The sequence below is a fragment of the Chiloscyllium plagiosum genome, unplaced genomic scaffold (genome assembly GCF_037043375.1).
Source record: "Chiloscyllium plagiosum isolate Xiang-an unplaced genomic scaffold, Cpla_swu_hap1 HiC_scaffold_28, whole genome shotgun sequence".
Lineage (NCBI taxonomy): Eukaryota > Metazoa > Chordata > Chondrichthyes > Orectolobiformes > Hemiscylliidae > Chiloscyllium > Chiloscyllium plagiosum.
In genome coordinates this window covers 4,273,964-4,299,583 of record NW_028270166.1, presented here as the reverse complement: position 1 = coordinate 4,299,583, position 25,620 = coordinate 4,273,964, and the positions used below count along the sequence as shown (strand labels likewise).

The 25,620-nt window shown below is 44.5% G+C and overlaps 1 protein-coding gene across 2 annotated transcripts in view; it reads left to right on the top strand.

The window, feature by feature from the left end:
• The window catches only part of ccdc124 (coiled-coil domain containing 124), a 29,342-nt gene that overhangs the window by 966 nt on the left and 2,756 nt on the right, over nucleotides 1–25,620 (top strand). The window contains exons 1-3 of one of the 2 annotated variants that reach the window (XM_043721544.2): nucleotides 9,815–9,940; nucleotides 13,447–13,619; nucleotides 23,395–23,584. In XM_043721544.2, the coding sequence (XP_043577479.1) occupies nucleotides 13,461–13,619; nucleotides 23,395–23,584 (349 nt within the window). In that variant the 5' untranslated portion in view covers nucleotides 9,815–9,940; nucleotides 13,447–13,460. Of the gene's footprint in view, nucleotides 1–9,814; nucleotides 9,941–13,446; nucleotides 13,620–23,394; nucleotides 23,585–25,620 lie in introns of those variants that run through there. The other variant, XM_087975912.1, reaches the window with a different exon arrangement.

Here is a 25,620-nt window from a genome sequence, read left to right as displayed (position 1 = left end):
TTGGCCATGCTAAATTGCCCATAGTGTTAGGTAAGGAGTAAATGTAGGGGTATGGGTGGGTTGCGCTTCGGCGGGTCAGTGTGGACTTGTTGGGCCGAAGGGCCTGTTTCCACACTAATGTAATCTAATCAAAATCTAATCTAATCAAATGTAATCTAATCAAAGATTGGTTGACTGTACGACTTGTAGGAATGCACAGAGATTCTGAAAAATGCTGCAACAATGCAAATCTTGTGCCCTCCTCTCTCAAAACTTTAAGTAATTCTGGGATTCCAGAGAAGATCTATAGGCATTTACTAAAATGAGAGCTTATCTTGATTTAGTATTTTTTGAAGTAGAAAAATTCCCAGGTGCTTCACAAAGACTGTCTTTTTTTTGTTTATTTTTATCAGATTCAGTGAAGAGGGTAAACTGAACCTTAGAATATGAATTATGGGGGTAGTTTACTTCAATAACTGTTAATGTTGATGCTGGAGATGACACAGTTCATGAAGGACCGTGTTTACCATTTGTTATTTTAAAATTCGTTAATATATGGAAATCTAACAATGACCAGGACATTGCTGGAGCTGGTCAGTTTATGAATTGGATTTTCATAATCAATTCTTCAACTCAAATTCTGCAGCATAACTTGAAGATGTGACAGTGGAAAGACTGGGATCCTGGTCAACCACAGGAACTGCTAGTGTCTCTCCCAAGTCACGAAACACAAGGATTGAGGGAAAGGAATGATAGAGAAGGAAATCAGCTGAATTAGAGTCAACATAGATACAGAAAAAGAAATAGAGAGAGTGAAAGATTTGATCCAGAGGGGAAAATAATTATTGAAAACAAAAAATTGAAGGTATTCAGGAGTAGTTTCCTATTTGCCTGAGTGAGTCTCCACAATTTCAATTGTTCCCTTTCTGAACTTCTGAGAATAAGTGATCTAACTCTCATTAGCAAAACCGTGAAGCTATGAAATATAAACCAGAAGTTTCTATTTCAGGGTTAATTCGTATTTACTTTGAATACATGACAAATTCTTGAAACTGTTGGGATAGGTGATACCAAGATCTGTTTTCTAACAGTGGAATAATGTCAATCATCCAGCATTGTACAGCAATTCATTAACTCTTGGTATATTCACAAGTTGGATTCGTTTTATTCACAGGATGACAGTGTCTCTGACTGGGCCAGCATTTATTGTCTATTCTAATTGTAGTTGAGAAGGTGCTGGTAAGGAGCCTTCTTGAACCCTGTAGACCATGTGGTATTTGTATAATCACATTGCCGTTAGGGAGGTGGTTGTGGAATTTTGACCCGGTGACCGTGGGAGAAGGGCAATATGGTTTCAGCTCAGGATAGTGAGTGATTGGAGGACATGATGATCCTATGTATTTGCTGCCCTTGTCCTTCAAATCTAATGACAGAAGAGATTGCAGGTTTGGACAATGTTGTGGAAGAAGCCTTGGTGTGTTGCAGCAGAGCATCTTGTAGATCATATACACTGCAGCTGCTGTGCACTGGTGATGGACAGAGTGAATGTTGAAGATGATGGATGTGGTGCTAATCAAGTGAGCTGCTTTGTCCTGGAAGGTGTCAAAGCTTCTTGAGTGTTGTTGCAGCCGTACCCAGCCAGGTAGGTGTGGAGTATGCCACCATCTCTGACTCGTACCTTATAGACGGACAAGCTTTGGAGAGTCAGGTGGTGAGTTACTGGCTGTGGGAGTCTTGGTATCTGACCCACTTTTCTAGCTGCAGTAATTATATCGCTGGACAATAGCAACTCCCAGGATGTCAATGGTGGAGAATACAGCGAAAGCAATTCCACTGAATAAAAAGTGGGATTCTTTCTTGTTGGGGATGCATAGTGCCTGTCATTTGTGTGATGTAATATTACTTGCTCCATATCAACCCAAGCCTGAATGTGCTCCAGGCCATGGATATTTCAGTATTTGAGGAGTTGCAAATCATGAGCAAACATCCCCACTGCTGACCTTATGATGGATAGAAGGTATTCAATGATGCAACTGGAGATGATTAATTCTAGGCATTGCCATGAGGAATTAAGGTGTCTTGTATTATAGTGGTAGTGTCCCTACATCTGGACACTGGGAGGCCCAGGCGCAAGTCCCATCTGCTCCAGAGGTGTCATAACATCTTCGATGCCATCTTGATTAGATGATACCTACCCTGAGGAATTCCTGCAGTGATAGCCTGGAGTTGATTGATCTCCAACAACTACCTCAGCCTCTCTTTGCCAAGTATGACTTCAACTGGTAGAGGGTTTTCTCCTTGATTCACCTTGACTGCAATTTTGCTAGGGCTCCTTGATACAATACTCAGTCAAATGTTGCTTCCCCCAGGGCAGCCACCCTCATTTTCCCCTGTTGAGTTCAACTTTTTTGTGTATGGCCCAAGCCTGTAAGAGATCAGGAGCCAAGTGGCAGAACCCAACTGAGTGTCATTGAATAGGTTATTTTTGAAAAGTACTGTTTGATAGCACGGTCATCAACAACAACTTTCATCATTTTGCTGATGACCAATTCTAGATTGATGGGGCGGTAAATGGCCGGGTTGGATTTGATCTGTTTTTTGTGGACAGGACATAGCTGGACAATTTTCCACATTGTCGAATAGATGCCAGTATTGTAACTGTATAGGAATAACTTGGCCAGGGGTGCAGCTAAATCAGGAGCACATATCTTTGATATTATTGCTGGAATATTGTTAGGGCCTATAGTCTTTGCAGTATCCAATGGCTTCAGACATTTTTTGATATTGTATGGAGTGAATTGAATTGGCTGAATCTGGTATCTCAGGAGAAGGCCACATAGATAATGGCCTTGGTACCCCTGGCTGAATGTTGTTGCAAATGCTCAGCCTTATCATTTGCAGTGGAGTGTTGGCCTTCTTCCTCCACCCACCCCACACCCCAACCCACCCCACACACACACACACACACAGCTGAAGTTGGAGATTTTTATGGCGTCTTTTTCTCCAGTGAGTTATGTCATTATCCACCACCATTCATGACTGGATGTGATGGGACTTCAGAGCCCAGATCTGACCCTTTAGGTGTCGAATTGCTTAGCTCTGTCTATCACTTGCTGCTTTGGCTGTTTAGCTTGTAAGTATTCTTGTGCTTAAGCTTCGCCAAGTTGCCTGGTGCTGCTCCTGGCATGCCCTCCTGTACTCTCCATTGAGCCATGGTTGATCCTCTGGCTTGTTGGTAATGGTAGATTGGGGGATGTGCCATGTCACCTCAGCTATTCAATCATGTGATTAAAGCCTTGGACAAAGAGGTCAGTTTTAAGTAGTGTCTTAAAGGAAAAGAGAACTTTAGAGAAAGAATTCCTGAACTTAGCTTTGTGCAGCTAGGTATTAGAGGGAGTTGCAAACAACAACATGATCTTTACAATGAAGAAATTGTTTAACCAGGAGTGTGTGTAGGTCCGCGAGTGTAGCAGTGATGGGTGAATGGGCCATGATAAGAGGAAAGGACATATGCATCAATATTTTGGATGAGCTGAAGTATATGGAGGGTGGAATCTCGGAAGCTGGACAGAAGACTGTTGCCTTGTGGCTTGACTAGTTGAACAAAGATATGGATGAAGGTTTCAGCAGGAAACGTAGTGAGGCGAACGTGGAGCCAGACAGTGTTAAGAGTTAAAAGTAAGAGATTACTGTAGGGATGGTATCGATGTATGTTCGAAAGCTCATCTTGAAGGCAAACTAGACCCCCAGGTGTATGTTTAATGCAGTAATAACAGGAAATGCCATTGAACCCACTATTGACCCTGAGTTTACTGGGAGGTTAATGTGTTTGGTATTATCACCTATTCATGGTCATTCTAACCTTTGAGAATGTTGTGACATTCAGTTAGATCTTGGATGATCAGTACAGATATTTTATCTCCATCTACCCATGGTTTCTTAATCTTTTTTTCTTAACCATAATAGTTTAGTTTTAAATTATTTTAATAAGTAATTTATGAAACATTAGAGACATACAAGGAAAACGAAATGAGGGAACTCATCTTCTGACCTACTTTACACAACTTTAATACAGCACTGGGAATGCTGTGTGGGTCTACAACAATAAAATTGGAAAAAATACTGAGTTTATCCTTACACTGTTACAGGAAATGGCAACCGTTGAGCAAGCTATTCTAGTTTGAAACACTGAAAACAATGAAACTTATTTTATTACAAATTTTTAAAAGCTACATTAGGAGCCAACCACAAACAGAATTTTAAAAAGTTTGATAAGATGGACTTTTGGGGATTGGAAATCTGGCTTGATTGAGTATTCCTACTATTGCAGACTTTACTAATATCTATATGATTCAGATTGTTCTGTGTAACCTGGTCATTTTTATTATTTTAAAAATGTGTTGCTGGAAAAGCGCAGCAGGTCAGGCAGCATCAAAGGAACAGGAGAATCGATGTTTCGGGCATAAGCCCTTCTTCAGGAATGAGGAGGGTGTGCCAAGCAGGTGAAGATAAAAGGTAGGGCGGAGGGACTTGGGGAAGGGGCGTTGGGAATACGATAGGTGGAAGGAGATTAAGGTGAGGGTGATAGGCTGGAGAGGGAGTGGGGGTGGAGAGGTCGGGAAGAAGATTGCAGGTCAAGAAGGCGGTGCTGAGTCTGAGGGTTGGGACTGAGAAAAGGTAGGGGGGAGGGGAAATGGGAAAGCTGGAGAAATCTGCATTCATCCTTTGTGGTTGGAGGGTTCCTAGGTGGAAGATGAGGCGCTCTTCCTCCAGGCACTGTGTTGCCATGATCTGGCGATGGAGGAGGCCAAGGACCTGCATGTCCTTGGCGGAGTGGGAGGGGGAGTTAAAGTGTTCAGCCACGGGGCGGTTGGGTTGGTTGGTGTGGGTGTCCCAGAGGTGTTCACTGAAACATTCCGCCTGTCTCCCCAATGCATAGGAGGCCGCAGCGGATGCAGTAAATGATGTGTGTGGAGGTGCAGGTGAATTTCTGACGGATATGGAAGGATCACTTTCTCCTAGTTCATTTTTATTATTTACAATCAAATGTAACAGGATTAAGCAGCAAATGAAAAGTGCTAGAGAAATTCAAGAGGAGAGACAAACTGAGTTAAAGTTTTGTTCCGATCTGATTCTTATTTGGAACCTATTGGACACAAAAATATTAACTCTGATTCTCTCTCCATAGATGCTGCCAGACCTGAGTTTTTCTAGCACTTTGTTTTCATTTCAGGTTTCCAGTGTCCACAGTATTTTGCTTTTATAACATATATATTAATCTCTGTGTTGAAATTTTGAAATTGACCATCAAGCTGGGATGTTTTGGGAGGGAGAGCTCTGACATCACCCCTGAATGGCCTGGCACCAATTTGAAGGTGTTGCCCTGTGCTCTGGTTTCCCCATGAAAGGAAACATTTTTTTCTCTATTGCTTTGATCTGCTACTTTTTAAATTTTCATTACTTCAATTGGACTACTTCATAACCTTCTCTGAATGTGGGAATAAAAGACCAATCCATGCAATTTGACTGAATATTTAACCTCAGCAGCTTTTTGGTGAAACACAGAAAACAGGGACAGGAGTGGGCTATTCGGCCCTTCGAGCCTGCTCTACCATTCAATAGGATCATGGCTGCTCATCCATCTCGGTATCCTGTTCCCACTTTCTCCCCAATTCCTTTTGATCCCTTTTAAAATGAAGAACTATATCTACCTCCGTGAAAACATTCAATGTTTTGGCCTCAACAATTTTCTGTGGCAGAGAGTTTTACAGGCTCCCCACTCTCTGGGTGAAGACATTTCTTCCCATCTTAGTCTTAAATGCCCTATATCGGATCCTTAGACTGTGTCCGTGATTCTGGACCCCTTTGCTATCAGGAATCCCCTGCGTTTAGCCTGTGTAGTCTTGTTAGACTTTAATAGGCTTCTGAGATTCTCTCTCTTCCCCAGCAAGCACGAGCCCCTCCCACCACCCCAAGTTATGCCAAACACCTGTGAATATAGTCCTAACTGATCCAACCTGACTTCATACAAAATCTTACCACCCCAGAAATCAGTCTGGTAAGTCATCTTCATTGCATGGTAGATGATGGAATTTGAATTAAATAAATGTCTGGAATTTAGAATTTAATGATGACCATGAATCCATTGTTGGCTGTTGGAAAAACCTGCCTGGTTCATTAATGTCATTTTGAGGAAGGAAACTGCCATCTTTACCTGGTCTGGCCTACATGTGACATCAGGCCCACAGCAATGTGGTTGACTCTCACCTGCCCTCTGGGCAATTAGGGATGGGCAATAAATGCTCGACTAGGCAGTGACACCCTCATACTGTGAATGAATAAAGAAAACTCCCTCCATAACCAGTCATCCTTCCTCAGGCAAGGAGATCAAAATGCAATTTTTGTGAATCTGTTTTGCACTTGCTCCAAGGTTCATACACTCCTTAACAGGTGCATAATTATGGTGAACTGTTAGACTGAAATTGTTTCCATGGAAGCCCTTAAATCTATTTATCAGAATCGTTTTGAGGCATATGGAGTTTGACATTTCACAAAGGAGGTAAGGAAGCATTTGGCAATGAAAGCCATGGAGAGGAGCGTGCTGGTGCATGCGGAATGATTGAATATTTTAAAGTTGGAAGGAGATGGGTTCTTTTCAGGCAGGGGAGTTGAGGCAGGATGGAAATGTAGAATTCAAAACACACAGCAGCCAGGATTACGTTGAAGAGTGGAGCAGGCCTGAAGGGCTGAATAACTAAGTTCTGCTCCTAATTTGGGCGTTAGTAGTGAGCAAGCATAAGATGTGTGTAACACTCTAAACAGCATTACAGAGCCACAGAATTGTTATGTTGGAGGTGGAAGCCATTTAGACTGAGATGTATTGCATAAATGCTATACCCTCCACACTTCACATCAGCTCTGATGAAGGGTCATCTAGATTCAAAACGTTAGCTTGCTGAATCTCCACGGATGCTGCCTGACCTGCTGGGATCTCCAGCATTTGTTGTGTTCAGTAGATTCCCAGCATCTGCAGTAATCTGCTCCTATATTATGTCTAAACTGGTTCTCTGAATGAGCATTCTGACTTAATGCCATTCTCCTGCTTTTCCCTGTAATCCAGCAAATTTGTTTCTATTCCTAGAAACGTGGAGCAAGTGTAGGCCATTCGGCCCTTCAAGCCTGCTCTGTCATTCAACATGATAATGGCTGATCATCCAACTCAATGCCGTGTTCTAATTTTCACCCTGTGTCCTTTGATCCCTTTAACCCTAAGTGCTATATCTAATTACTCCTTGGAAACATTCAGTGTTTTGGCCTCAACCACTTTCTGTGGCAGAGAATTCCACAGGCTCCCTGCTCTCTGGGTGAAGAAATCTCTCCTCCTCTCTTTCCCAAATGGCCTATGCTGTATCCTGGTTCTAGACTCCCTGGTGGGGAACATCCTTCCTGCATTTAATATATTTAGTCTGATTAGAATTTTATAGATTTTTGAAATCTCCCCCTCGTTCTTCTAAACGCAAGTGAATGCAGTCCTAACCAATCCGGTTTCTCTTCATCATGTCAGTCCTGCCATCCCAGGAATCGGTCTGATAAACCTTTGTTGCACTCCTTTCATAGCAAGGACATCCTTGGAAGGAAAGCAAATAATGGATGATAGTCCATTCAAATAGTTATCCAGTACCACTTGAATGCCGCAATTGAACTTATCTCCACCAGTCTTCCAGGCAGTGCATCCCAGACCGGAAATACTTGCAGAAATTTTTCTCACCTTGCATTTGCTTCTTTTGCAAACACTTTAAAGCTGTGCCCTGTAGCTCTTGATCCTTTTTAATGGGAACAATTCCTACCTTTCTGTCCAGAAACCTTATGATTTTGAAATATTCGATCTAATCTCCTCTTAGTATTCTCTCCAAGGAAAATAATACCATCTTTTCCAATCAGTTTACATAACTGCTCCTTCTTGTCCTTGGACTGATCTTGTAAACCTCTTTATTCTCTCCAGTCTATTCACATCCTTGCAATATTGTGGTGCTCAGACTGTACTCAGTCCTTCAGCTGAGGTCTCAACAGTTAGCATACAGCAATCTAGAGGATAGGCCATAAATGCTGGCTCAGCTAATGATGCCCTCAACCGGTGAATGATTAAAAAAAAGTACTGTATTCAGAAACAAACACAGAAATCATTGGAAAATTCCACTGACCCTTCTTCAGTTCTGTATTCAGATATTCAAATGAGGAGCAAATCATGTTTAGACAGCACCCATAACATTCTAGAAACATTCCAAAGTACTTCCACTGTCTGCCCAAGTGAAACACTGGGGTAATATACCACTGAGGAAAGGTCAGTCTCTACATAACACTGGAATACAGTACTGGTGGGGACAGGTCTGTCCCTGTATAACACTGGGGTACAGTACTGGTGGGGACAGGTCTGTCTCTGTATAACACTGGGTACAGTACTGGTGGGGACAGGTCTGTCTCTGTGTAAAACTGGGGTACAGTACTGGTGGGGGCAGGTCTGTCTCTGTATAACACTGGGGTACAGTACTGGTGGGCACAGGTCTGTCTCTGTGTAAAACTGGGGTTTTACCTGAAGAAGGGCTTATGCCCAAAACGTCGATTCTCCTGTTCCTTGGATGCTGCCTGACCTGCTGCGCTTATCCCGCAACACATTTTCAGCTACTGTACTGGTGGGGACAGGTCTGTCACTGTAAAACACTGGGGTACAGTACTGGTGGGGACAGGTCTGTCACTGTAAAACACTGGGGTACAGTACTGGTGGGGACAGGTCTGTCTGTGTATAACACTGGGGTACAGTACTGGTGGGGACAGGTCTGTCTGTGTATAACACTGGGGTACAGTACTGGTGGGGACAGGTCTGTCTGTGTATAACACTGGGGTACAGTACTGGTGGGGACAGGTCTGTCACTGTTTTAGACTCGGGGACAGTACTGGTGGGGACAGGTCTGTCACTGTATAACACTGGGGTACAGTACTGGTGGGGACAGGTCTGTCTGTGTATAACACTGGGATACAGTACTGGTGGGGACAGGTCTGTCACTGTATAACACTGGGGGACAGTACTGGTGGGGACAGGTCTGTCTGTGTATAACACTGGGGTACACTATTCAGGACGCAGGTCTGTCACTCGAGATGGGAATAACTTGTGGTAATGTGTTGAGGTTTCATTGGCCTCCATGTTCTGTGTATTTACATTGAAACAGCAGTTGGTGTTTCATGGAACATGACTCCAGGCTGCATTGAGATGGCAGAAACACAATGGGCCAAATGGTCATCTATTGCTGTCTCCATCAACCTGGTTCAGAACCAATCCTGACAGGTGCAGGATCCAGTCTGTGATTCCTGGTGTGAAAGAGAAGGCACCTTCCACCAGTCTTAGTGGAGTTAGTCAGCAAAAACGTGTTGGACTGTTTAAAAGCCACAGCTTCAAGAAATGCAGGCAGCACAAGTGGTGAACCTTTTGTCCTGTGGCCAGTGTTGGATGAATTTTGAATAGGCTGTACATTTGAAAAGAAAATGAATAATCTTTAAAAGGAATGGGATAAATACTTGAAAAGGGGAAAATAATACAGTTTTAGGGAAAGAGCAGGGAGTGGGGTAACTTGTTTCAAGAACCAGTGCAGGCACAATGGGTAAATGGCCTGTTGTCCTATAAAGTACTGTTCTATTCATCTGTTGCTATATTTTCCTTTCGTTTGACAGTATTTGAGATATGTGCTTTGCACAATGGAGTAAAGTTCTTAGAGATTTGTGCTTTTGCTCCATGAATTGGCCCTGCCTTCTTTCAGCAGGGTTTTGTTAAAACTGCAAAGTCATTCTGTGCTGCTTGACCCCAGGCAGATCCTGTTCTGAGTTGCTGAACGTCCTGATTTGTGTCTGTCTTTGAGCCACTGTGTATTCCTTCCAGTTTCTCCCCTCTTCACCCTCCATCTCGACCCTGGTGAGTGCTGACTCTGGCTGGGATTTATTTTGTGTCTGGGTGTTAAATTTAAAAGATTGAACAACGACTTAACCGAGGTATTTTAAAATGATAAGGGAATTTGATGGATAAAACAAATTCTGGATAAAACAAAACAGATTCTGGAGATCTGGAATGAGAACAGAAATTGCAACAGAAACTCAGCAGGGCTGGTAGCATCTGTGGGAAGGCAGAGTTAACTAGTTGAAGAGTTACTGGACTCAAAACGTTAACTCTGTTTTCTTCTGAAAGAGTTGGATGGGTAGATTAAAAGAAACTGCTTCCTCTCCTAGGGGAATCCCAATTCTTAGAAAAAAAAACTTTAAACTGAAAGACATAGCCTTTCATGACAGAAATCAGTAAATGCTTTTTTCACAAGATAATACAAAACACTAGCTTAATTATAGTTTTTAAAAATGACACCAGTAAAGTTTTGTAAATAAAGACATTAAGGTATGTGGTGCAAAGGTGAGTGCTAAGAATTGAATTGTAAATAAGCCATGGTACTGAACTAGAACAGGTGGAAGGGGATGAATGGCCTCCTATCTCTATATTTTGTCGATACAAGTAGTTCTTCTCTAATGCGATGGTTGTGTTCTTGTTCAACCCCACATTATAGAAAAGTTGCACTTTAGAAAGAGCATTTAAAGTGTTGGCAATGTAATCATGTTACAGCCAACACACATTTTAAAAGTTCGTGCTTTAGAAAGAGTGTCCTTAATTTGTCAATTGCATTACAGTAAATACATGTAAGCAAAACGCACATTATAGCAGAACGACCTGTATTCTCTCGGGGAGCAGTAAGGCACATGATCAGATTTTCGATGATCGCTTCATTAATATTTTACTCTGTTGAAGATGCCACATGTATACATATTGTTATCGTGAGTAAATATTTCTTGTTAGAGAGATTAGAATTAGGGAATTCAGTGAGAGACCCCTTGATGGTGAAGATGAGGTTTGTTTCTGGCTTGGTACATTGAGAGTCTATGGAATTCTCTTCCCCAGACAGCATTGGCGGATCGTTGAGTATTTTTAAGATAGAGATTTGTGACGAACAAGACAGTCAAATGTTAAAGGGTGTAGGCCGGTGAGTTGAGTCTGCAGTCAGATCAGTCGTGAATTTATCAAGTGATGGAGCAGTCTTCAGAGGCCAAATGGCCTAATCCTGCTCCTGATTTATGTGTCTTATCGATAGTGTCGTTTGGGTGAATCTTTGTGTTTGGTTGAATAATGAGACGCCCATTAAATATTGAAGAATAGAGGGAGGTCACCTGGAGTCTTGGTAACATTTCTCTCTTAATCACAGTCACAAAAAGTGGCCATTAACCAGCCGCTCATCTTGCTGCTGATTGATGCATCAAGGGTGGTACAATCAGCAGCAAGATGAGCGGCTGGTTAATGGCCACTTTTTGTGATACAATGCGACAAAATGCACGTTTTTCTGTCACCGATGCTGTAGGCTTTCAGGACTTGGTGGTAGAATCCAAGAGGGTTGCAGCACAGAAAGAGGCCGTGTTGGCCATCCCATCTTTGGAAGAGCTATCCAACTGAATCTTGTGTCCTAAGCTTTACCCTGTACCCCTGCAAATTAGTCCTCTTCAGGTGCAAATTCACCAATGTTTTCAAAGTTTCTGCCAGACCCAGATTGCTCCAGGTTTTCTCAAATCTGCATTCCAAATCTGAACTGACCTGTGGTGGGGCCGGGTGGGTGGGGGGGCTGGTGGGGAATATCTTTTTTTTTTAAGATTACTTACAGGGTGGAAACAGGCCCTTCGGCCCAACAAGTCCACACTGACCCGCCGAAGCGCAACCCACCCATACCCCTACCCCTACCCCTACATTTACCCCTTTAACCTAACACTATGGGCAATTTAGCGTGGCCAATTCACCTGACCCTGCACATCTTTGTGACTGTGGGAGGAAACCGGAGCACCCGGAGGAAACCCACGCAGACACGGGGAGAATGTGCAAACTCCACACAGTCAGTCGCCTGAGTCGGGAATTGAACCCGGGTCTCTGGCGCTGTGAGGCCCTATTTCCTCATTCACTGTCAATCCACTTGCTCTTTAAAAACCTCTGCTTTTGAAAATCTCTATTAAAGTTCCAGTTAAACTTTTCTGCTCCAGGGAGAATAATTCCAGCTACTCCAGTCTCTCCAAATCATTGAAGTCCCTTGTTCCTGGTGACATTGTACTGCAACTCCTCTGTAACCATCCAAATGTTTCGTACAATAGAATCATATCATTCCTTTAATGTGGAAGCAGACGTTTTGGCCCATCAAGTCCATACTGACCCTCTGAAGAATCGTCCACCCAGCCCCATGACCCCCACTCCTTCCTTGTAACCCTGCATTTCCCATGGGCTAATCCACCTAGCCTGCTTGTCTCTGGACTGTGGGAGTAAACCAGAGTACCTGGAGGCAACCCACACAGACACAGGGAGAATATGCAAACTTCACACAAACATTCATTCGGGGGTGGAATCGAAACTGGGTCTCTGGCGTTGTGAGGCAGCAGTGCTAACCACTGAGTCACCATGCCACCCATATCATTACCCAACATGAACTTAATCTATTCCCTCACTTGAGCTAATCTCTGGGTTTGTTTTGTATGGGCGTTGCATTGTAGGAAAACCATTTCCAACATTTTTCTATTGAGTCACTCCATGAGTGGACCACAGCATTTGATGTTGACACTTTTTAAGGCTGTACTGAGGAAGGCACTAGCCTTCAGTTAAAACTGAATCTCTGTTTCCCCTCTCCGCTGGAAGTAAACAATCTCTACTTTGAAGGCAAACAGGGAATTTCTTCCAGTAATAAATGCAAAATACTGTGAATGCTGGAAATCTGAAACGAAGACAGAAAGTGCTGGAGAAACAGAGTTAACATTTTGAGTCCAGTGTGACTTTTCTTCCGAATGCGTTCTTCCATGTGAGGTGGTTGTTATTTATCCTTCATTTCAGATTTCCCCAATCCGACTATTTGAACATTACCAAATGGGCTACTTGTGGGAGCTAGCTGTGCACATTATTTATGATTTTAGATCAGAGTGGTGCTGGAAAAGCACAGCAGGTCAGGCAGCATCCAAGGAGCAGGAAAATCGACGTTTCGGGCAAAAGCTCTTCATCAGGAATGGAGCCTCCATTCCTGATGAAGGGCTTTTGCCTGAAACGTTGATCTAAACTCTGGTTTCCAGCATCTGCAGTCCTCACTTTTGCCTCGATTATTTACGGTTCCTACACAACAATAGTCACTACAATTCAAAAGTACTTCATTGACTCTAAAGTGCTTTGAAGGTTCTGGTGGTCAAGGAAAGACAATATGAAGTCTTTTTTTTATCAGATTGCTACTGATTGTGTCTGACTGCATTGGTCAGTTATTGTAGGACTGCGTGCCTGTGTCTGACTGTCCTCCACAACTCAAGGCCAACTCCACTTTCTCCCCTTCCCCAGAGTGTCTCTGAAATCTGTGCCCTCTCTTCTGGCAGGTGGCAGCGGAGGGATGCCCAAGAAGTTTCAGGGAGAAAACAGTAAATCAGCAGCTGCCAGGGCTCGGAAAGCAGAGCAGAAGGCAGCAGCAGACGCCAAGCGACAACAGGAGCTCGAAGACGCCTACTGGAGAGATGACGACAAACACGTGGCAAGGAAGGAGCAGCGGAAGGTGTGTTACTTCATCTCAGCCCTTTTCTGCTCTCACACTGTGTCTTTGTTCCAGGCTGAGCCCCCCCACCCCCCCCACACACACACACTGGCTTTACACTGCTGAGTAAGAGGCCAGTTTACAGTATGTGCTTAGTTAAATGATTTCATCCTTTGCATTACTGTCTCCCGCAAGCACTCCCAGGACAGGGACAGCATAGGGTTAGCTACAGAGTAGAGCTCCCTCGACTCTTTTAAACAAAAAAACAAAAGGTACCATGCACGGCAAATGGGCCCTTACTCTTTTAATCTGAAAGTAAAGCCACCTCGGCATCGTTCCCATTAGACATTCCCAGACAGGGACAGCACGGAGTTAGAGTGAAGCGCTGTCTTCACTGTCCACATCAAACACTTCAGGACAAGGACTGCACAGAGATAGATATAGAATAAAGCTCAAACTGGCAGACAAGGGAGGCACGGTAGTAGTTTGGCGCACCGACCTCTACACCGCTGAGGCTAAACGCCAGCTCGCGGACACCTCCTCCTACTGCCCCCTTGACCATGACCCCACCTCCCACCACCAAACCATCATCACCCAGACCATCCAGAACCTCATCACTTCAGGGGATCTCCCATCCACTGCCTGCAACCTCATAGTCCCACAACCCCGCACCGCCCGTTTCTACCTCCTGCCCAAAATCCATAAACCTGACTGCCCCGGCCGACCCATTGTCTCGGCCTGCTCCTGCCCCACCGAACTCATCTCTGCATACCTCGACACGGTCCTGTCCCCCTTAGTCCAAGAATTCCCCACCTACGTTCGGGACACCACCCACGCCCTCCACCTCCTCCATGATTTTCGCTTCCCCGGTCCCCAACGCCTTATCTTCACCATGGACATCCAGTCCCTGTACACCTCCATCCCCCATCACGAAGGACTTAAAGCCCTCTGCTTCTTCCTTTCCCGCCGTACCAACCAGTACCCTTCCACCGACACCCTCCTTCAACTGACTGAACTGGTCCTCACCCTGAACAACTTCTCTTTCCAATCCTCCCACTTCCTCCAAACCAAAGGAGTAGCCATGGGCACCCGCATGGGCCCCAGCTATGCCTGCCTCTTCGTAGGATATGTGGAACAGTCCATCTTCCGCAGCTACACTGGCACCACCCCGCACCTTTTCCTCCGCTACATCGATGACTGTATCGGCGCTGCCTCGTGCTCCCACGAGGAGGTTGAACAGTTCATCCACTTTACCAACACCTTCCACCCCGACCTCAAATTCACCTGGACCGTCTCAGACTCCTCCCTCCCCTTCCTAGACCTTTCCATTTCTATCTCGGGTGACCGAATCGACATAGCATTCCTGAAGAAGGGCTTATGCCCGAAAGGTCGATTCTCCTGTTCCTTGGATGCTGCCTGACCTGCTGCGCTTTTCCAGCAACACATTTTCAGCTCGAAAGCTCTCTCTACACTGTTTCCATTGGACAGGGACAGCACAGGGTTTAGATACAGAGTTAAGATCCCACTATTCTTTGAAGTAAAGTCACAAATTACGCTGACCCCATAAATCACTCCCAGGACAGGTACATACAGGGTTAGATATAGAGTAAAGCCTCTTCTACACTGTCTCCATTAGTCACTCCAAGGATATGGACAGCACAGAGTTAGCAAGCGCAAAGCTTCCTCTATTCTGTTAACAAAGTAAAGCTCTCTTGATACTGTCCCCATCGAACACTCCCAGGACAGGGACAACATGAGGTTAAATACAGAGTAACACACTCTCTACTCTTTTAAACTGAAAATAAAGGTCTCTCTATGCCAATTACATCAAACATCTGAGAACACCTAGAGATATGAGGGAAGTGTCACACTGTTGGAGGTGCTACCTTTCAGATGAGACATTGAATTGAAGCCCCATCTACATTCTTGGATAGAGCGAAAAGATATCACACAGTATTTCCAGGTAGAGGAGAGGTATTTCCCTACATCCTTGGATCAATATTTATTTCACAACCAGAGATACAAAAGCATTCAATCATATTCTGCTGTGGAATCTTGGCTGTGTATAATTTGATTATAATTATTATTTTGGGTTAAAGTGACTGGACTTTGTTTAAAACAAGGTTCTTGGCTGCAAACTACGTTGACACAACCTGAGAAGGTGAAAATTCCTCCTGTTTATAAATGTAAATCCTTTCATGTCAGTTGTTGTGTATTTTTGGCACTGTGTCCCTGTGGTGTACGCACACCCGCGAGGCAGTGTATCTGAAACACTAGTAGGTAGGGACTGTTTAGAAAAGCCAGTTCTGGAGCTATTGGACTGTGTGTATTTGCAGTTGTAGGCCATTGCCACTGAGTGGCAGAACTGCTCCAGTTATTGCTACCAAAGCCCTTTATCCCAAATTATTAAATCTATGTCCTGAATTTGTGGAAGAATTCCTCTGCAGCTCTCTCTGTGTCTTTGTCCCTCTCCCTCTGTGTCCCCCCCTCTCTCTGTTTCGGTCTCTCTCTCTCTGCCTTTGTGTCTCTTTCTTTCTCTCTCTCTCCCTTGTCTCTCTGCCTGTCTCTTGTCTCTCTCTCTCTGTCTCTCTCTTTCTCTGTCTCTTGTCTCTCTCTCTCTCTCTTTGTCTCGCGTTCTCTCTCTCTCAGTCTCTAACGATACATAGTGATCCAGAACAACTTGTATTTGCACGTAGCCTTTAATGTAGTAAAAACACAGACAGTAGGAGCAGGGGTTGCCCATTCAGCCCCTCGAGCCTGCTGTGCCATTCAGTATCATCATGGCTGACCTTTGAAATCATACCCTATTCCTACCATTCCTTGTATCCCTCCATCCCTTTAGCCACAAGAGCTATTATCTACCTCCTTAAACATTGACTCTCCGAAGAGCATTCCACCCAGATGCACCCTCCCTACCCTACCCTATCCCCGCATTATCCATGGCTAATCTATCTAGCCTGCACACCCCGGGACATTACAGACAATTTAGTATGGCCAATCTGCTTAACCTGCACATCTTTGGACTGTGGGACGAAACCCATATGGATATAGGGAGAATATACAAAATGCACACAGTTAATCACTCAAGGTTGGGATTGACCCCAGATCCCTGGTGCTGTGAGGCAGCAGTGCTAACCACTGAGCCACCGAGTCCAGCACCCCCACCCCTCCACACACACACACAAACACCCCCACTTGATCTTAGCCAGTTACTGGGAGAGGTCTAGGGTTCATAACTAGGGAAGAGAGTGAGGAACCAAAAACAGTTGTTTTAGTCTTTCCAGTAATGGATGGATGTCAGATGAAACTGTTCCACTGTTGCCCAGTTGAGAGAGATGATGGTGAGAAAAAGCTGAGTACATGTTGAGAGAAAATCCACGTACCTATTCAGCAAGACAAGGTTCTGGGTGACAAGTAACATTTGTGCCACACCAGTGCAAGGCAATGATCATGTCCTACAAGAGAAGATCCTACCATCACCTTCTGCATGCAGTTGGTGAAGAAGTCAAATGGGATGTTGGCCTTCATAGTGAGAGGACTCGAGTATAGGAGCAGGGATGTCTTGCTGCAACTGTACAGGATATTGGTAAGACCACTCTCGGAGTATTTTGCCCAATTTCAGGTCTCCTTATCTGGCTATGGAGGGACTGCAAAGAAGGTCTACCAGACTGATTCCTGGGATGGTGTGACTGAGGTACAGTCAGAGACTGGATTGGTTAGGACTCTCTTCACTAGAGTTTAGAAAAATGAGGGGGGAGTCTCATCAAAACAACACATAAAATTCTAACAGCCCTGCTCTGGGTAAACTCTAGAAAGACATTCTCAATGACTAAGGAGTCCAGAAACATGGGTCACAGTCGAAGGATAAGGGGTTTTAGAACAGAGCTGAAGAGAACTTCTTCACCCAGAGAGAGGGGTAAGTCTGTCACTGGAAACTACTGAAGCCGAAACATTGAAGACTTTCAAGAAAGATGTAGATATAGTGCTTCAGACTAAAGGGATTAAAGGATTTGGGGAGAAAGTGGACACGGGACAGAATTGACTGATCAGTTATGATTATATTGTATTATGTAGCAGGCTCAGAGGGCCGAATGGCCGCCTCCTATTTCTTGATGTTCAATGGCATAACCAATGCTGAATCATTCACTATTAATATCCTGGAGGTATCATTGACTAGAAGCTGAATTGGACAAGACGTATAATTATTGTGGCTATAAAAACTGGTCAGAGGCTAAAAATCCATGTTGAGTAACTTAATTCCAGTCTCTCTGAAGCTTGTCCACCATCTACAGGATATAAGATGGAATACTTCCCACTTCCCTGGATGAGTGCAGCTCCCATGACTCAAGACGTTCAACATAATCCAGGGCAAAACAGCCACTGGATTGGCACCATATCCACCACCTTCAACATTCACTTCATTCACATAGACACACAGTGATAGCAGTGTGTACTATCTACAAGATCCACTGCAGTAACTCATCAGGGATCCTTAGAAACCAACTTCCAAACCTACAGCCTCAACCATCTAGAAGGACATGGGCTGCAGATCATAGGAACATTAGCATCAAGAGTGTAGTGCTGGAAAAGCACAGCAGGTCAGACAGCATCCAAGCAGCAGGAGAATTGACATTTCAGGCATAAGCATGTCCCAGAATATCTCTGGGACACCCCGACCAATTACCACACCGCCCTGTGGCTGAACACTTCAACTCTCCCTCCCACTCCATCAAGGAAATGCAGGTCCTGAGCCTCCTCCACCGCCAAACTGTCACCACCTAACACCTGGAGGAGAACCTTCGGACCCTGCAACCACATTGGATAAATGTGGATTTCAACAGCTTCCTCATTTCCCCTCCCCCCACATTATCCCAGTCCCAAGCGTCCAACTCAGCACTGCCCTCAGGACGCGTCCATCACTCCCTCCTCTGACCTATCACCTTCTCCCTCACCTTCATCCATCTATTGCTTTCCCACCTACCTCCCCCCAACCCCACCACACCTCTCATTGATCTCTCAGCCCCAACCCACAAGCCTCATTGCTAATGAAGGTCTTATGTTCAAAGCTTCTTCAACTTGGAGAACAATGTGGCTGGGACAAAATCCTGGCATAACCTCCCTAACAGGATTTTGGGTTTACCTACATGCCAAGGCCTGAAGGGGTTCAAGAAGGCAGCTCACCACCATAACCTCCAGGACACTTAGAGATGTGAAATAAATGCTGGGCCAGCCAGCAGCATCCACTACCTGTGGATGAACAAAAGGTAAAGCTGTGTCTCCTCAGCACTGTGCCTTTGGCTGGTGGTGTTAAAGGGCAACAAGTGGGTGAGAAAGAAGAGGGGACCAAGGGTTAATCAAGAGCTAATGGTACAGGAGCATGAAGATTAGCAATTGCTGCTGCTGATTGTGTAGGAGTGGGAATCGGGTGAGGTCAGCCTGGCTGACGTGGAGAGCGGTTGGAGGACGACGATGTGGTCATTGGGCCAGAGGCGGGTTAAGAAGGAATGGTGAGGGAACATTAACCTTTGTAACAATTGCACAGGATATCATTTTGTGATTTTGATACCACGGCAGTGACAAAGATCTAAAGATGGACACAGATTTGGGAGGGAACGTCGTGTTCATTTTGAAGCAGAGGGTGAGGTTGGGAATATTTAGTTGAGGGAACGTCTGACGTCTGACATGCAGAGCTTGCTGGTCGACCTTTCCCCTTTCTCTAACCCAGGAGTTACGAGTTCAAGATGAGGGGGGGAAAGTTTAAGGGAGATGTGTGTGGAAAATTCTCTACACAGAGGGTGATGGATGCCTGGAACGAGTTGCCAGCGGAGGTGGTAGAGGTGGGCATGATAGCATCATTTAAGATGTGTCTAGACAGATACATGAATGGGCAGGGACCAGAGGGATACATATCCTTAGAAAATAGGTGACAGGTTTAGATAGAAGACCCGGATTGGTGCAGGCTTGGAGGCCCGAAGGGCCTGTTCCTGTGCTGTAATGTTCTTTGGTCTCTGGTCAAGGGTCAGCAGCAAGAATACAGGCTGATTTTCCCCTTCTGTCCATTTCCCCCCTGCCAAACACCCCCTTCTGTCCATTTCCCCCCCCCCCCCACCCACCCACCAAACTCCCCCTTCTGTCCACAACATCCCGCCAAACACATCAGAATTAAGTGCTCCCCCACTCCACACTCATTGGTCAGACTTGCCCCTGCAGTAACTGCATTCACTTTAGGATTGCAGCTCTTGTTGGAGAGATCAGGTTCAAGGTTAATGCAGGTCTGATCCAGTCAGCAGAGTAGGAGATGCATTCTCTCTTTCTCTCGGGCTGGAATTGAAGAACGGAGGAGAGTAACTCGGTCACAAAGCTCAGCTACAACAAGCTGTCTCCATGTTCCGCTAAGTACTGAGTGCTGATTCTTTAACTGTGTCGCTGTTGAATTTTTCAGGAAGCTACCCCTTTCTGCTCCTTGTTATACTAATGAGTTTTGAGCAGTGCTTTTCCTTAATCACTCCAGAGCCTTGGGTTGTAAGATGTGGTGAATCCAAGAGAGTAGTCTCGTGTTACGTCCAACCTTTTGTGCAATTGATCCTCGCCTTCATGAATATAAAATGCAGATTCCAACAAACCCTCTCTCGCCATCTTTCCGCTTCACCAAATTAAAAAGCTGCAATTTAACCCAGACTGGGCACTCTGCCCTCCTAGAATTGCTAACCCATCCTTGGGCATCACTTCTCTGCTTGTTGTGTCCACCACCCATTGAGTTAAAATTCATCCTTCAAATATCCAGAACCAATTAAAAGAAAGATTTACATTTTACCCTGTCTTGGGCAACCTCCATGTTGCAACAGTGCATGACAAAAAGCTGTGTACGTTTCTGAATTGTAATCACTGTTGTAATGTAGAAAATACAACAGTTTAATTGTGCACAGCAAGATCCCATGCCCAATATGATAACAATCTGTTTTAACAGTGTTAGTTGAGATAAATATTGGCTGCAGAGCACCACAGATGACCCCTTGCCTCGAGCTGGGTTTTTTTTGCAATAGTGACCATGGAATCTTTTACATCCGTCTGAGAGGGCAGGTGGAATTTCAGCTTAACTTTTCTCCTGGGAGATAGCACCTCTGACAGTGCAGCACTCCTCAGTATACAATGTGAGTGTCAACTCTGATGATCAGATCCACTGTCACTGGATTGGCTCTAAACACACAGCTTTCCATCTCAGTGATGGGAGCGCTGCCTCCCGAGTTGAGTTAAATTCTGAGAAGTTGGATCGAGGGCATCATGAAGAGAGTGGGTAAGTATTCTAGAGAGGATATTGGAAGGACTGGGTGAGCTGGACACCTTTCACAAACATCTAACCCTGTGCTGTACCTCTCCTGGGAGTATCCGTTGGGAACAGTGTTGAGGGAGCTTTATTTGTATTTTAAAAGAGCTTGAGAGAGCTTTATTCTGCGTCTCTAACCCTGTGCTGTCCCTCTCCTGGGTGTGTGTATGGAATGTGTCCTGTTAGAGGGCTACCACGATCAGATTTAGTTAAGTCCAACCCCTCAGCTTGGCCCCGACCCCCATTCCCTTCCTTGTGGGCTGGGCTTCAAGTCATGTTTTTTCTCTCTCTAATTCTGCTCTGTTTCTGAAATGGCAAAAAAAGTTTTTTCTTTAGATTGCTCACAGTGTAGGAACAGGCCCTTCGGCCCAACAAGTCCACACCGATCCACCGAAGCACAACCCACCCAGACCCATTCCCCTACACTTACCCATTCATCCAACACTACGGGCAATTTAGCATGGCCAATTCAGCTGACTTACACATTTTTGGATTGCGGGAGGAAACCGGAGGAAACCCACGCAGACACGGGCGGAATGTGCAAACTCCACTCAGAGAATCGCCTGAGACGGGAATTGAACCCAGGTCTCTGGTGCTGTGAGGCAGCAGTGCTAACCACTGTGCCACCGTGCTGCTGGACCCTGGTCCTTTCTATAACTCATTTAAATGATCAATGATTGTTTTTGAATTATTTTCTTTCTGAAATTCATGTTATCTGTTAGGGAACCATCGTATGTACTGTACGTGGATTTCTAGAAGGAATATGAAAAGTTGCAATATCAAAGATTATTGTAGAAAATGAAGGCTCATTGTATGGGTGTAACATTGAGAGGGGTAGAAGGTTTGCTCGCTGATAGGAAACTAGGACGAGGTATACAAGAGTCATTGTCTGTTTGGCAAGATGTAATGAATGATGTGCCACAGGGCTCAGTGCTGGGGCCTCCTTTTACAGTTTATATAAAAATGGATACAAGAACTGAAGGTCTGAGGAAGAATGTTCTTACTATAGAGTTAGTGTTGCAAAGGTTTACCCAATTGATTCCTGTGATAGCAGAACTAACACTTCATAGAATCCCTACAGTGTGGAAACAGGCCCTTCAGCCCAACAAGTCCACACTGATTTCCCCTACCCTCTATTTATCCCTGACTAATGCACCTAATCTACACATCCCTGACCACTATGGGCAATTTAGCATGGCCAATTCACCTAACCTGCACATCTTTGGACTGTGGGAGGAAACCGGAGCACCAGGAGGAAACCCACGCAGACACAAGGAGAATGTACAAACTCAAAACAGACAGTTACCCGAGACTGGAATCAAACCTGGATCCCTGGTGCTGTGAGGCAGCAGTGCGAGCCATTGAGTCACCATGCCGCCCCAAGGTATGGTAGCTAAGTTCGCTGATGAGACAAAGATAGGAAAGTTAATTGTGACGCGAGTATAAGGAGGCTATAAAGGGACATTGATAAGTAAAGTGAATGGGCAAAGATGTGGAAAATTGAGTATACTTTAGGAAAAGTGTCTTATTGCCTATTTGGAAGGGAAAATAAAACTGAAGCATATTATCAAAATGGTGAGCATTGTAGAGCTCTCAGATGCAGAAGGATCTGGATATCCTTGCACGTGATTTGCAAAAGATCCTGAAAGCTAATGTGATTGTTTATTGAGAGGAGAACCAAGTGCAAAAGGAAGGATGTTATGCTTCGGTTATACATGGCACTGGCGAGAACCTATTAGAAGGACCATATTAGAAGTATTGGTCTGCTAATTTAAAGAAAATTATAAATGTATCGAAAGCAGTTTAGAGAAGGTTTACTAGACTATTATGCCCGAAACGTCTACTCTCCTGCTCCTTCCTGACCTGCTGTGCTTTTACCAGCGCCACACTTATCGACTAATACTGGATTGAGAAGTTTGTTTTTTTGAGGGTTAGTTGAGAGAGTAGGCTTGTATCCACTTGGGTTTAGAAGAGTAATTGAAACATATAAGATTCTGAGAGGTCTTGACAGGGTAGATGAGGAAAAGATGTTTCCACTTTGTGGAAACTCTTGTGGGATCACACTTTCAAAATAAGGGGCGATCCATTTAAGATAGAAATAAGGAGATTTATTCTCTTCAGGATTGTGAGTTTTTGTTTCCTTCAGGAAATGAGTTCCAGAATCTTGGAATATATTTAAGGCAAAGGTTGTTTATTATTGACAAGCAAGAGTGTTAAGGTCTATTGTAGATAGGTGAGAGTGTAAATTACTTGGATCACCCATTGATTTTATTGAATGGCAGAGCAGGTTTGAGGGGACTGCTTCTAATTCCTATATCCTTCAGCTTTTCCTTTTACGTGTGTCTGTACTGTTCCTGTCCAGTGGGTTCAAATTAGCATTCCCATGTGTGTTGACCTCTGTTGCATTGCTGTCCTTCCTCTTGCTGACCAAATGGCATCTTCATCTTTTCTCCCCTTGGCCTTTGGTTACAGATGGAAAAGGAGAAGAAGCGGGTGGAACAGCTAGAGCGCAAGAAAGAGATCCAGCGACTGCTCGAGGAGGAAGGGAGCAGCATGAAAACAAAACCCTCAAAACCAGTCACCGCCCCCAAGATAACCCGGGCTCAGATTGAGGAGACCCTTAAAAAGGACAATGTGGGGCAAAACACAGAGGAAGGAAAAGGTATCACGGTGGTGTCTGGAGTAGCTGTTATACGCTCAGCAGTGGTTTTGGCAACCCCTTTCCTGGGTCTGGTGTCATCAATTTCAGTTCCTTCTGGTCCACAAATGTCACTTTCATGTTTTGAAATTAACCTTACAATTTTATCATCTCCTGGTTCCTAACCTCCCCGATCTCTACAACCTGCCCACAAATCCACATGCTTGCACACAATCCCATTTTGTTTGTATGGATTCATGGGAATTCAGCATTACTGACTAGGCCAGCATTTACTGCCCATCCCTAATTGCCCCAAAGGGTTAGCCACGTTGCCGTGGGTCTGGAGTCACATTAGAGCAGACCAGAACAGCTAAGGACAGCAGTGTTCCTTCTCTAAATCAGATGGGTTTTTAACAATAAATTGATGATGGTTGGGTGGTCACGATTGGGCTAGTTTTTAAATCCAGATTTCTTTTTCTTTTAAAATCAACATCTATCCCATTGGGATTCATTCCAGGTCCCCAGGATATTGGGACCTGGGGTTTGGGATTATTTCTCCAGTGATACAACTAAATGCCAGCATACCTGCCATCCGTTCTGCTCCAGCTTCCTTTACGGATGCTCTGGAATTCCTCCCTTACAAATAAAACTCATTGCCCCTCTACCCTACCCTCTTTGTTAGCCAAGCTTTTGGTCATTATTCCTCCTCAAGGAGCAGGAGAGTCGATGTTTCAGGCATAAACCCTTCACCAGGAATGAAGGGCTTATGCACGAAACATCAACTCTACTGCTCCTCGGATGCTGCCTGACCTGCTGTGCTTTTCCAGCGCCACACTCTCGACTCTGATCTCCAGTGTCTGCATCCTCAGTTTCTCCTCACCGTGATTCCCACTGTCTCCTTTGGTTTGCTGATAGACTACCGACCTGTGAAACCCATTTGAAAGCATTGGTACATTGACAGTGATATATAAACGTAAGTTTGTTGTTTAGCTGCAGGGTTCACTGCTTTCCTGTCAAGGCTGATCTCAGTCTGAGTAGATTTGAGGTCTGATCTTAGTGGTGAAAAGTCAATGTGTACCATGTAGCTCCATCTGGTCACTTGTCAGAGAGAGTTACAGCTCCTCTGTCTGACTTGATGGATCTTAGTGCCAGGGACCATTTTTCTCCTTCATATCAAATGATTTATTAAGCCATCTCCATTTTCTGATGATACACTGTATTTCTTTAACTGTCTGCAGACTCACTACTTGAATAGAGTTCCTGACATGCCTCGGCTGATTGACCTCATTATATTTTTGAAAATGACAGACTAATCTGGATAGATACATGGTCTGAGGAAAATACAAAGGGCTTTATCTTGTCTCTAACCTGTGCTGCACCTGCCCAGCAGCATTTCTCCAATGCTAAATCTCTGTAAAGCATGGATCAGGTACTTTCTAGATGGTATGAAGTTAAACCTACTGCACATGTCCAGAGTGACTTGGAAGTTCAGGAGCATAAATCTTTAAAATGTCACAAACAGGTGCAGAAAATAATAAAAAAAAACTAATGGACTTTTATTTGCTCCCCATCACATAGCCTAGTGGTATTACTATTGGACTATTAATCTAGAGACCCAGATAAAGGTCTGGGTTCACTCCTGACACAGCAGATAATGAAATTTGAATTCAATAAAGAAAATCTGGAATTAAGTGTCTAATGATGACTATGAAGCCATTGTCAATTGTCAGAAAAACCCATCTGGGTCACTAATGTCCGTTAGGGAAGGAAACTGCCATCCTTACTTGGTCTGGCCTACACGTGACTCCAGACCCACAACAGTGTGGTTGACTCTTAATGCCCTCTGGACAATTAGAGAAGGGCAATAAATACTGACCCAGCCAGCGACGCCCTCATTCTGTGAATGAATAAAGACAAAAACAGTTTAGAGGACTGGAGTACAGAGATGCAGTAATGCACAATCCTAGCTGGACCCCAGTGCTGTGGGCAGATCTCAGCACCTTAGGAAGGGTATACTGGTCTTGAAAAGAGTACAGTGTAGATTACAAGAACAATAACTT